Source organism: Varanus komodoensis, unplaced genomic scaffold (assembly GCF_004798865.1).
Source record: "Varanus komodoensis strain SLA01 unplaced genomic scaffold, ASM479886v1 scaffold8, whole genome shotgun sequence".
Lineage (NCBI taxonomy): Eukaryota > Metazoa > Chordata > Lepidosauria > Squamata > Varanidae > Varanus > Varanus komodoensis.
Window position 1 is genome coordinate 37576436 of NW_025336481.1, and position 13608 is coordinate 37590043.

Consider the following 13608-nt stretch of genomic DNA (forward strand, 5'->3'; position numbering starts at 1 on the left):
ATGAAAGTTATGCCTATTGATTTATACATCAAAACCACACATTAAACCATGGATGGACAATTTCAGGTTGTTCCAATGTTTAGTCCTCCAACAATGATTCTTGTTAATGTTGAGGGGTCATTGGAAGGTGTAAGCCAAACGTCTGACGTGTTACAAGTCATCCATTTCAGCACTGCATGTTTTGAATAAGGGTCAACTGGCCAGTTTCGAAGCTTCACGCAGCAACACAGCCAGTGCAGTGTAGTGGGACTCCGGAGATCTGGGTTCAAGTCCCTGCACAACCACGGGGCCAACTGGGTGACTTTGGGCTGGTGATAGCATCCCAGCCCACCCTACCTCACAGGGTTGTTGTGCGGGAAAGATTGACTGCAGGAAGAGCATTATGTAAGCCTCCTTGCGTTCTTTAAACGAGGAAAAAGGCGGGATATAAATGTAATAAATACATGCATAAATAAAGCATCTTCCGTCTCTTTCAGTGTCTATAGATCACCACACTCTTTACAGCTAAGTTTCCAAGGTGTTTTACACCAGCCGGCCAAGGATCCCTCCTCCAGGCTCCCATTGGTAGCTCGCTTCCTGCACATGCGCCGTTCTCGCGCTGACTCTTTCCCCGCCCCCATCCTCTATGGCAGGTACGCATGCGCTCTCGCAGCGGTGAATCCAAGTCCGCCCCACCGTGGCCGTCGTTGGAAGTTGTGTGGGGTGAGATGAGCAGCGGGGGCCCTACAACCCTGAGTCCAAGCAAGGCTAGGGAGTCACCACTTCCTGAGGGCGTCGGAGGCAAGAAGCGGGACTCGCTGGGGTCGACGCCGACGCAAACTATCGCCAAAGGTAGGAAGAGCGGGCGTTCACGGCCCTTTCCTCTGACCCGCTCAGCTCAGCCGTGGAAACCGTGATTCCGGGTCTGGTTGCGCACGCGCAGTGAGGGTCTAGCGGTGAGCGCGCGCAGGGGCAAGGGTGGACGAGTCCTGCCTTAAGCGGTAGCACGGCATTAACTGTTCTACTTGTAAATGAAGCCAGGCAGTAGCGAGAGCGTCGTTTGTAGCTGTCACTGTAGACTTCTGATTACGAGATACTAAACGTGCTTATATTGGTTTATTTAATTAGATTTATTTTCCGCCTTTTTTTCCTTTTCAAGGAACTCAAGGCTGCTTACATAATTCTTCTCTTACCAATTTCATGCTCACAACACCCAGCCTGTGATGTAGATTATTTATTTATTTTATTTATTTAAAGCATTTTTATGCCACCCCCTTCGCAAAAAGCCTCGGGATGGCTTACAAAGCAACAGACAGATGTAAAATAAACCTTAAAATCCAGATACATCTCAGTAGATTATAAAACCAATAAATAAAGATAACAATTAACAGTTAAAATATCGTTTAAATAAAAAGGTCTTGGCCTGGTGCCGATTAAGCTGACTGTGACTGGCCCAAAGTGACCTCCATGGATTAGTGGGGACTAGAACCCAGATGTCCTGATTTCAAATCCCATACTCTTAACTAGTACACTACACTGGCTCTTAAAGTATATGGAACTGAATTGCAGTTTAATGGGTTTACTTGCAAATAGTTCTGCATGCAAATTTACAAAAAATATGGAAAAAAAGATTATGCATCTTCTAAATGGGTTGGGTAGAAAATAAATCTCTAGATGTTCAGTTGAGGTCCAGTGTTCCTGACTATTGGCTGTGCTTACAGGGGCTTCTGGAAATTGAAGTCCAAAACATCTGGCCCCTTAAATGCAGAGCAGTAGCTGTGTTAATCTGTGCAGCAAAAACAGTGAAGTATCTTTTGGCACATTAAAGATATATAATTTTTCTGAATATTGTGCACTTTGTCAGATGTATGAAATGTTTGAAGTTATGCATCCAGTGAAGTGGGCAGTGTACACAAAAACTTGTGTCAGCATAAATTTGTGAGTTTCTAATGTACCAGAAAACTGTTAGCTCTAAATACTGGGAGGGAGATATTATGTATAAAATCCATGGGAAAGGTGGAAATCATAAAAGAATGTAGGACCTCTTCTATCTGAACATGCATAGGATTTCACCCAGAGGGTATAATCCTATTAGCGTACATTAGAGTATGCCTCCCTGAATTCAATGGCACTTACTTCTGAGTGGGCACTTTGAGGATTGCACTGCATTTAAATAAATGATTTTAAAATGCCAGGTCACTCTTTGTGCTTACAGTCAGAATTATAGAAGCTAGAAGGAGGCACTTAGTGAACATGTGGACAATATTTTGCTTACACTTTGTTCTTTATGGGTTTGTAGGCAAAAGCCAACCCAAGCTTCCTCTGATACAACTGGGGCATCATGTATTTGGAAACTTCTTAGAGATTACTAGATTCCCCATCTTTTTGTTCCTCTGCAATCCCTAACAGTCTGATCTGATACAAAGTTGTACATGGTGTTAGGCTACTTTAAAATTATAGGGAAGCTTTTTCATACCAAGGGCTGGTGCCCAACAAGAAAAGTTAGTAGGAACTGCTGGTGGGTATGGTTTGCAGGATTGCTGTTAGAGCAGAAATTGGATTAGAAGTCCAGTGCCCTGCTTGGCAGAAACTGTAGAATCCTTGAAATATATGATTCAACAGTAAGATTTAAAAGCTTGGAGTTGATTTGTAAAGAGTAACAGATGGAAAAGAAATTAGAAGAGCTGACTGATAAAAGGAATAATGGTAAAATGAGTTACTGCTTTTAAAATGTTCTACCCCACCTGTTTCGTCCAAGTAGTTTACAGTAAGATACAAGTGAAGCTAATATAAAATAGTAACTCAGTACAACCATCTGTTCATTAGTAATAACATTATTTATTTATCTGTTTTATTATACAAGTCAGGAAAATACTTATCAAAAAGTAATTTTTATTAAATAATGTTCTGTTTACAGATTTAATTCTACCTCTCTTTTTGCTTTAGGAAGCCTAATAGTGCTTTACTAGTGAAACTGTAATCCAGCAGAATTGTATGCTAGCACTTTTTGTAGTCAAAAGCCCACAAGAATGTTTGGCTTCCTTTCTAGCACCTTGAGGAAAGCATCTTTAAGAAGACACAGCTGGGGTTTCTTAAATTAAAAGGCTGCTTTACAGACACACAGTCTGAAAAATGGTTCAGCCACAATGCAACAGTGCAAGTTCTTCAATCTCGAAGACAGTTCCCTCCCTGAATCTGCTGGAAAAGTGTGAGGAAGTAGTAAGTGGAAAAGAAAGGAAGAGGTGGGCTTCTGAAGGGGAAATTGGGGAGAAGTAGGAAAGGGAAAGGAAAAAGTATATAGGAAAGGTGATGGCTCACCGTGTTTTCTTGCAGGTCCCCAGTAATATATATTTTGAAGTTGTTCCATGTATCATTAACATGCCTTATTACTTTTCCTATAGATGTTGGAGAAATATATTCTCGACTTCTGGATCACAGACCAGTTATTCAAGGAGAAATTCGTTACTTCATTAAAGAATTTGAAGTAGGTTTACATATTGAAACATACAAGTGAGCTCTGAGCTAAACATATACAGGGCAGTGTTCTAGCCTGTTCATGCACCATCAAGAAAGTCCCCCACACCCAGCCCACTAGTCCAGTGGGGAACCAGTGATTCTAGGAGAAAGCCAAAACAAGAAAAAGCACTAGTTTCCAGAAAAGAGAGAGCCAATGGACTTGCAGAAGGCAACTCCACTGACCTGTCTAAACCTAGTAGTAGGCATTTCTGCTTGTTTCTCAAGTTGGTTTTAGAACTGCTGCCTTTGTCATTCTCCTGCTTGCACAACAGAATGAAGAGGGATGCACCAGCAATGTTAGAGACAGCCAGACGTAAAGATTTAAAGTCATATTTTATGGATGTCTGCTTTTTCACTATTTGTAGAAACATTTCAGGTTAACAAATAAGTAGAAAAGTAGGTTAAAATTATAAGTATATATTAAAATCAATTGCACTTGTTTGCATTAAAATGTACAGCTTTGGGATGTTTGCATCACTTTTATGTCTTCCTTCTGAAAATGCCAGATATTCAGATTTGGGAACTACATCTTCAGCTGCATGAGAATCATAATTTAAGAATCCTTACATTTGCTTTCTAGCAATTGAGATTGCACACCTTTCAGCACATATTATTTTTTTAATATTTTAAGTTCTTATCTGTCTGAGATAACCAAATGTATTTTAAAAAGAGTCAAGAACTTAACCACAGCTATAATTTTAAATGTTAAATTGATATCATTGTGTAAAAAAGCATAATGTTGTCTCTATTTGCCACAAGATGGCAGCAAAACTTTAAGAAGACTGTGTAGAACCTGACTGTGGTGCCCCATCTCTCATGTTGACTTTCTTTCATAACTGGATGATGACACTATCAAAAACAATATTTCAGCTTTACCATTGGAAAATGGGATGTTTTAAACAGAGAATGGTGATGATCAATGGGGCACTGATGTCCTTAAAAACATCCTGAAGCATTAGCAGTGCAATTCTATGCATATTTACTCAGAACTAAGTCCCACTGAATTTAGTGGGGCTTACTGTTAAATTCTAGAGATGTCTGATTCAACCATGGTCATACCTAGTTACCATGCCCTAGTTATATCTCGTTTGCTCTATTGTAAAACATGCTACATGGGGCTACCTGAGAAAACTGGTCAGAAAATTCAGCTGATCCAAAATGGCCAAACTGTTGACCAGGGCCAGTTACAGGGAGCACATTGACTTCCTTGTTATAACAGCTTCACTGGCTACTGGTTTGTTGCTGGATAGAATTTACGTTGCTGGTTTTGTCCAGTGAAGTCCTATACTACTACCTGTAAGAATGTCTTTTCTTATACAAGGCTATGTGGTTCTTAAAGTTTTCAGGAGTGACTCTTCTTTTGAGTCTTTTGACCTTCAGAGATGCGTCTGGTGACAACACACAGGGGGGCCCTTTCAGCCTCTCCCATGCTCTAAGCTCTCTACCAAAATGGACTCTAAATGGGTTCCCACTTTGTTGCTCTTCTGCTAGCAGGCAAATATCATTTTAGTTAAGTGTGGCTTTAGTGTGTAAGCATCTACTGGATTGGATGCTATTTTTATTCTGTTAGAGGGTCTGCATTTCAGTTGTGTTCTAATACATTTCTCTATTATATAAGTTTTGCTTACAATTATAAGCCACCTTGGGTGCCATTTTCCTTGGTAGAGAGGTAGGATACCAGTTACATCAATAAATAAAGCATCTAGAGGATTGCAGTCTAAGAGACCAAGATCTAGATATGCTGTGCTGTTTAATAGTACAAACCTATGCAAGTCAGCCCAGTGCCATTGAGGTCAATGAAACTAATTTAATGGTAAGTGGGAACAGGATCCCAATCTATTATTTTGTGGGGTTAAAGGAGGTTGGATTGGCTAACATTGTTATGTCAGCAAATAGACAAAACTTGGTAGGATATTCAGAATCCCCTCTTTTTAATTTTTCCAATAGGAAAAACGTGGTCTCCGAGAAGTACGCGTTCTTGAAAACTTGAAGAACACAACTTTGGAGGCAAATAACCAAACTCTGCCAAAGTGTGAAGAAGTGATGCATGGAAATCTAAATGAATCACTGAGGAGATGTAAGCTAGACATTTGTTTTCTATGAGCCTTTTTGCCTTTAGAGAATACTGACAATTTGTGTGCAGATAGGGACTAAATGGCTCCAGAATGCGTTTGAAGTTGTTGAAGTAATTTTCTGCTGTTGGCCACACAATCTGGCAACATATGGTATGCCAACATTTGACATCAAGAATTAGCAATACAATACATAAATTGGCTACTACAAAATGCACTATTAAATTGGCACTGTGCTTTTCTCTGTGCAGACAGCAGACCCTTCCCAAAATGTGCATTGGGATGCAGGCCACTATTTGACATTACCATTCTTCCTTGCCCATCGCTAGCTTCTCTTGCCCAATGTGGAGAGAAATAGGACAAGCAGCGCCACCCCAACTGAGACAGGAGCTGGTGGAATACTCCTCCAGCCAGTGCCTCAGAATATTTAGGGGTATGACCATGGAAGGGATCATCTTCACCCCTCCCCCAAAACCAAACTCCCCACATTAGCTACATCCATCAGCATAAGGTATATTCACAATGCAGTAGCCATGTGAGCTCATGACACTTTACTTTGCAATGAAAATGTGCTTTTTAATTCAAAAAGCAGTTGGCCATTTCGGCGGCGGCAGATGTTGCCAAGAAAAACATCAGTGAAGTCTCCAGCTGTATATGCAGTTTCCTCCTCCTCCTTGTATCATAACTGTTAACACTTGCATTACCTGTACAAAGCACTCAGCCTTGAGCAAGACTGGTAATAACCGGGCCTGTCAAGTTCTGGATTGCATGCAACTGCAGCAACATGTGTATCCAAGAAGTGTTACTACGGTGTAAAGTTACAATAATTAGATTGATGACATATTCAAGCTTACTTTGAAAAGATCATAATACTCTTTTGGTCTACATTTTTAACATTTCATGTTTTTAAGCAGAAAGATGAGAATGTTATACAAACCTATAGTTTTTTTACTGTGACATAGTTTTTTCAATGTCTGGTAAAGGCAGCAACAGTGTTACACATATGGACTGATCGTTTAGATCTGTGAGCATTGCATAAGGTATGTGTAGGATGCAGAATTCAGCCTTTCTTGGTGTACCCATTCATATAACTGTACTTAAGGGCCATACTGGTCTAATTCAACCATTTTTATTAACTTTAAAAGGTTGTTTTTCTTTGATTTAAAATGAAATATTGCTGGAGTTTTCTCCTCCTCCTAAGTTTTTATTTGTATCCTTACAGACACTTAGAGAAAAAGAGTATCCTGATTCTAGGTGGAAATACCAAAGTGGTCAAAATCAAGTATCTTTGGGCAGCAAGATCTTACATGTTGGGCTACATTAGTCATACTTTAGCCCCTCTGAAAGCAATGGGAATTGAAGTAAACATAATTGACTTCTCCTGTTGATTTCATTGGGAATAACTTGGTCTGAATATAACTAAGTGTGGTTGCTGCTGTCAAAAACTTGTCCGTTAGAATGACAATGGTCAATGAAACTTAGTAACCAATATATTTCAGTACAGGTAGCCAATGAAATGATCAGCAGACTCCAGCAGAGGGAGCAGGAAGAAAGACAGGTAAAAATTGATAAACTATAATTAAGTAAAGGTAAAGGTTTCCCCTCAACATTAAGTCCAGTCATGCCTGACTCTAGGGGACGGTGCTCATCTCCGTTTCCTAGCCGGGGGAGCCAGCGTTTGTCCCCAGACAGTCTCCGTGGTCATGTGGCCGGCATGACTAAACACTGAAGTGCACGGAACGCTGTTACCTGCCCACCGAAGTGGTACCTTTTTATCTACTTGCATTTGCATGCTTTCGAACTGTAAGGTTGGCAGGAAAATATAATTAGAAACTAGCTAATATGTTGCACAGAGTAGAACCATTCTGGCGAAATCATTTTCTTGCCTTCCACCAAAAGACTGTGTGGCTTTGAATTTGCCCTGTCTGTTACTGTGCTAGATGAGATTCGGTGTTTGTTGTAGTTTACATCTTGTAGTTTACATCTTGCAAGAGTTCTGCTTTTGAATCTTTAAATTACATTAGAAACATGTGCTCACCACCCCATATAAACTAAGATGAAAGCAGTTCCACACCTATCAAAGGATACTTCAGTCTGTGGCCTGTGAGAGGAAGGGCTGATGCCTTGGGACTAATGTGAGGTTTCTGTCCAGATATACATTGAAAATCTGTCACATGAAGCAACATATTGATTTGGACACTTTTTTATCTGACATGGCTTTAAATGTAGCTACCCAAAGGTAAATACCAGTGAATAGTTTTGCATTATATAGACCTTGAAAACAAAATGGACATTCATTTCCCTTCAGATTGAAATTGTAGTGTGGCAATGTGGATGAGCTCTGAGATTCAGTAACTGTTCTGTAACAAATGCGCACATTATTCATGATACTCCAGTACAGCAAAAAGTACATTTTCCTTTCACACAGTTGCAACAAATGTAGAAAAGAGCTAAATAAAGCTGCCATTAGCTAGACTTTCATCAGAATTGCTGTAATACTTACGGAATTACTAGATCCTCTTACACTTTTTCTGTGTGTGGAAAATGTTTCTTAGACTTTCCTTCACAGCTAGAGAAAAAAGGAAAGTGATGGTTAAAGAAACCGAAATCCCTATTTTGTGTGGAAGAAAAAATACCCAACAGAATGGAAATGTAAATCTTTCCTGGTCAGTTGAAAACACTGAACATATTATGAATACAGCTTATTGAAATGGAAGTGTTTCATACTTGTGGATGTTATTTAATGAAAGGCCATATTATAAGAACATGTGACTCACTGGAATCTCTCACATGGCTGCACATTGCTTGTTTGTAATGCACATATTCTAAAACCTCAGGATTAGAAAAAAAAACTGTGCAAGAAGTTAATATTCCATGTTACCTCTGTACTTCACTATTGCAAATAGGCAACCTGTTCAGCTTTTTCAGCTGCAAAAGAGATGTGTTCTAGGTAGGCTGCAGCTATATTGAACATACCTTATTGAACATACCACATCTGAGATATCTCAGAAATGGATAACAGCAAAAATACCATCAGACACACTTAACGTTCGTAATTCCCTAGATTTAGGTCTAACAAATTGGGAGTGCAAATCTCCCCCACCCCTCCATTTTCAGGCATTAATTTCTTCCTTCTCTTCTTGGAGCTAAACACACAGGCAGTGTTAAAATAATTGCCTGTGAGAACACTAAGCATGGTTACATTTACCAGAGTCTGAAAAGCCTCTTCAAATTCTGGGGGCAACTTCTAATTTCAGCCTAACCAAAATTAATGTTAATACTGCTGCAGATGTAACATTGTACAGTAGTAAGGAAGCGCTGAGAGGAAAGGAGATTCACACATTCAAGGGCCAGGAATAAATTAGGATGGCTAGATACTACAAGTCCACAAGTCATTCCTAGTCTCTTTACATCTTACATGGGACTTTACATCTGCAGTATGTCATAATAAAAGAGGATAGCATGCCCCCTAAAGAGCATAGAATTTTATCTTAAAATATGTTCACCTGAATATATTTGTAATACAAGATCTGTGAACAAAAACATGTAAAATGGATATTAACTTAAGGAAGGTATCTGCAAGCTCAATGTATGCAGTAACAAACATTATCTATCACGTAAGCAATGGCTGTGCTAAACTGTGAGCCCTTGGCATGCCTCAGGCTTATGCACCTCCCCATTGTCTCTTATCAGTGTGGCTACAAGGAGACCATCATAAGCTTTTTTCTATTAACTGCAATTTAAAATTGCACCTGGACCAACAGAATCTGGCTAATCTTAATTAATCTGGCTAAATATAATTCTGTTTTTATACAAGCCCAGTTCAAAGCATGGCTTATAAAGCTGGCTTCTTTTAGTGAGCTTTGTTCAACGTAATCTTAACTGCACTTTGTCAGGTTACATGGTAATTAATCAAGAATGAAAGTGAAAGCTTCATATCTTCTCACAGGCATACCACTGGAGAAAGCACAGAAACCCAAAGTTCATCTAAGTACATTCTTCTCACAAAAATCCATGGTTTTATTGTAACGTATGAATACAGCCATTATGTCAAATTTGCTATGAGAGTTAGATCACATGGGTTCTGTAATTCACTAAAAGAATTGAGAAGCCAGCTTTTCAGAAAGAAAGAAAAACCCAAATTGTGGGAAGTCTAGAAGGAAGGGAGAAGAAGAGAAAATGGAAGGAATTTACGGAAAACTGGACACAGAGGCACAGATGACTGGCAGTTGCAGCATTTGAGGAATGCTAAACTGCATCCATTGATTTGAAAGAACTAGCCAGATCCTCAATTACTTTGATTTTCATGCTGGTTTATCCTGATGTATAGAAAGAGTTTTTTTGATTTAGACGTTAGAACCATAAGATGAAATCATCTTTCTTCACCTTGGAATACTGCAGTACTTGATAGAGTTAGGGTAACTGTTAAAGCCCATTTGGAAAGTTCAGCTGGCGCAGAAAACAGATTGTTGGCTCTTTAATGGGAATGACAGTCAGTCAGGCTAGTTAACGGAGTTTAAGATGTGAGAAATATGAAGCATGGAGTTGTTGCATGCATAGATACCCAATAAGACACCCTGCACTTATTATTTCTATTATGGCACCAATATTTATCAGTCCAGGCCCTAATGTTGGCCACCTTCAGCCCTTAACTGAAAGTGCATTACAAAGTATTGCCAACAGCACGTTCCTTAGCTCTTTGCATCGTAGTTAAAAGTGACCAAGGGCCCATCCAGTTTCAAATACCTATTAATCTGTAGGGCAATTCACTGTGTTGAGATTGATTTGTGCAGACCAAATCACAGTGTTCTCAAGGTGCATTGAGGGTGCACTGCAGAAGCGGGTCTGTGGCATTCCCTGTAAATTGACCAGGCTACAAGCTGCAGGGGAAGGCAAAGTGTACTAATCTGCTCAGGAGAGAATCAGTTACCTGTCCACAAGTATGTCTTGATTAGTCTTTTCAAGGGAGATATTCTTGGTGCGACTCCAAGTTCCACAGTACTATCCATCCTTACATGGGGAAACGTTTTATTTATATATGCATTTGCTTTATTATGACTGTTGTTGTGTGAAGAGTGTAAACTGTCCTGATAAATTTTATAATGTTCACAGAAATGATATGTTCTTCAGCTAGGGAGCAATAGGAAAGTTTTGGTATTGGCTGGAGTAAATATATGTTGAGCACATGCCACAAACCATAAAACTGCCTTGTCTTCTGTTTACCATGCTAGTCTCATCTTGTGCTGCTTTATGGCTTAATTGGAAAGGACTGTTAACAGAATTATTTAGAGTCAGATTAAGTTTACTCAGCAAATTTCCTTTCCAACCTCTGCACCACCCTGGGAAAGCCAAAAATTATTTTTTTAATTGATGGCTTTCTTTACTTTATGTGCGTCATTGGGCAGCTTCTTTCTTTCATGAACAAGACTGTCCTGTTTCCTTGCTATACTGCATGTTTCAAGAATGTATATATCCAAGATGGAGAATGGCAAATGCTACATACAAGGTTCTTGTGGTCCAGGATAATTTATAAAAGAGAAATAAATTACATGCACATATCAAAATCAGGAGTAGTGGTTGTGGTGCTACATTACATATATTTTGCCGAAGTTAAATATATAGTATTATTAATAAGAGATGCTATTAAATACTGAAGACACTTCTTAAGTTTTCAAGTCAAATACTGACTGTTGCTAGTCCAGAGTGAAGCCAAGCACTTACTCTGTCTCTTTCTAGATTGGTGGTGGTGGTTGTTTAATATCGAGTAACCAATATATGAGTAAACACCAAGATTCTGGTTCCATTGTTCACTTACTTATTTTTGCAAGAGAATCCAGTGTAATTTCCACACAAAACAGAACATTACAGAATTTACAAGAATACCCCATATTCATGGCAGAAAGGCATTGGGAGAGTCACCCTATGGTTTCTAGGATAGTCTTGATTTACTGATGTCACTGCTCCTGCCCTTTGTCAGAGATGCTGAAATCTACTCCTTGCCTACTTAGGGCTGGTGCAGAAAGAACTGTCAGGTGTGTCTGCAAGGTCAGAAAATTGGCCTTGTAGTGGGGGGGAAAGAGGACATTCCGGTGGGTGGGGAATGGAATTGATTAGAGAGGCCATGATATGATTTAGCCTGAGCTTTTCTTAACCTCTGCCCCTCCTTGTATGTCGCTAACAGGTCCCCTCTGAGTCTCCTCCTCTCAAGGCTGAAAAGACCCAGCTCCCTCAATCTCTTCATATGGCTTACCCTGCAAATTAGCCACCATCCTAGTGGCCCTTCGCTGCACTGATTCCAACCTTCTTCACCCATTAAATTCAGGACTTGGAGACAGTGACAGCTGCCAGCAAAACCAGCAAAATTAAGTCTCTTGAGAGGCAGTGGGAGAGGGAAGTGACCCTGGCTTCAGGGATCCAATACTCTCCCTGCGGACCCCCTCCAAAATAAGTGGGGGTGCTCCAACCCTCCAAGTTTCCCCTCCACTACACCTTTGGCTGTGAATAGCAGTTGGGGGTTAAAGCAGAATGAAAGTGCTATGGATGGTCTGGGGCAAAACCATCATTGGATTATTTTCTCATTTAGAGGATCCTGTTATGATTAAGTCTAAGGACCTCTGCTGCATTGAAAGCTGGCTTCCTTTCTTATTCTGCTTACAGAGCCACAAGGCCTGCATTATAAACTACCTATCATCTTCTAGAAGCAGCATTTATAACTTTCCTTTTTTTCTTAGCTTCAGACTGAGAAGCTAATGACTGCTGAAACACAACGTCTAACACAGTGGGAGGAATTTGTGAAGGAGCAGCACAACCTAAAAGCCATTGTGGATGAAGAACACACAAAAGCTATCAAGCGTCTTAAGGAACAGTATGCTACAATGGAAGAGGACCTGGCTAAACATACTCTTTAAGGAACTCTTACAGTGAGATTGTTCTGCCTTTGCAGTATTACTTCCCAACTTACTCCAACACTTTCTAATTTAGGCCTGCCACCATAGTATCGGGATTTATCAACAGGAATATCAATATGTAAAAATAACAGCAACAACATCCTGGTAACAACTGGAATCGGTCTCTAGTACTTAATAATTATGTTCAGTGTTACTTTTTTTATATGGGACCAGCAACAGTATTTTTGCTCACCAGGCTAGACTAATTCCACTGCATTTACTCATAATTATCTATCTTATAAATTCATCTTATTTTTTATGCTGGCCATCTGAATACACTTCCATGTTTCTCTTTCCCAGAGAGAAGAAACTATTGGAGAGGGGCTGAACTGGCTAGAGAAATGATTTTAACTGTTTACAGAATTACTTACATTGTCTCACTTCATAAAGGACAATGTTGATTGTGAAAATTGAGCTGTAAAAATCCCCCAAAGCCAAAAGCCCATGGACATACAATGGTCTAAGGTCTGTGTTTGTTTTTTTATGCTAGTAAGGTCAAAGACAACTGGAAGTTCTCTAGAAAAAAAAATACTTGTAGATTAAATAAGAGGAAATGAGAAAGAATGGCAACGGCTTTTCTTCTGCCTGTATTTGTCCAGCTGATGGTTCAGGAATATTGAACCTTGTAAGGTTCTATTACCCAAAGCCCATGATAGTATGTAATGTTCTATGGGGCATTACTTCTAGTATTTGTAAGTGCAGCACATGAACAACTCTTGGTTTAGAACTTCTTATATCATGGTATTATGGAGCATGACCAATTCCTATCATCACTGGGATCAGTCTGCATTAAATATTAGCATAACGGAGGAAAAGCACCTTGATTAGCCCTTTGTAACCCAACCTCTCTCTCTCTCTCTCTTTTTAAGAATGTTAATAACAGGATGAAAGCTGAGGTAGGCTAAGTCAGGGACCGGAAAATCAAGTGTTATTTTAACAGCTAGGCACCGTGTAAAGTAGGAACATGTAAAACAAAATTACTCATTATCTGTGTTGCAAGTGCAATAGGCCAACAATGGTTGTCTGTGCAAATGTCAAGGCTCCATCCTGGCAGCCTGTTGATAATGTGATTAAAGTGAGCAGAGGAGATGGAA

The 13608-nt window shown here is 39.7% G+C and overlaps 1 protein-coding gene across 1 annotated transcript; it reads left to right on the forward strand.

The window, feature by feature from the left end:
* The first annotated feature begins 664 nt into the window (after window positions 1-664).
* On the forward strand, window positions 665-13608 carry BLOC1S5 (biogenesis of lysosomal organelles complex 1 subunit 5). Its single transcript, XM_044455587.1, has 5 exons — window positions 665-831; window positions 3381-3463; window positions 5443-5572; window positions 7067-7125; window positions 12299-13608. Exons 1-5 carry the CDS (start codon window positions 708-710, stop codon window positions 12473-12475), a joined length of 573 nt encoding a protein of 190 aa, XP_044311522.1. The 5' UTR covers window positions 665-707; the 3' UTR covers window positions 12476-13608.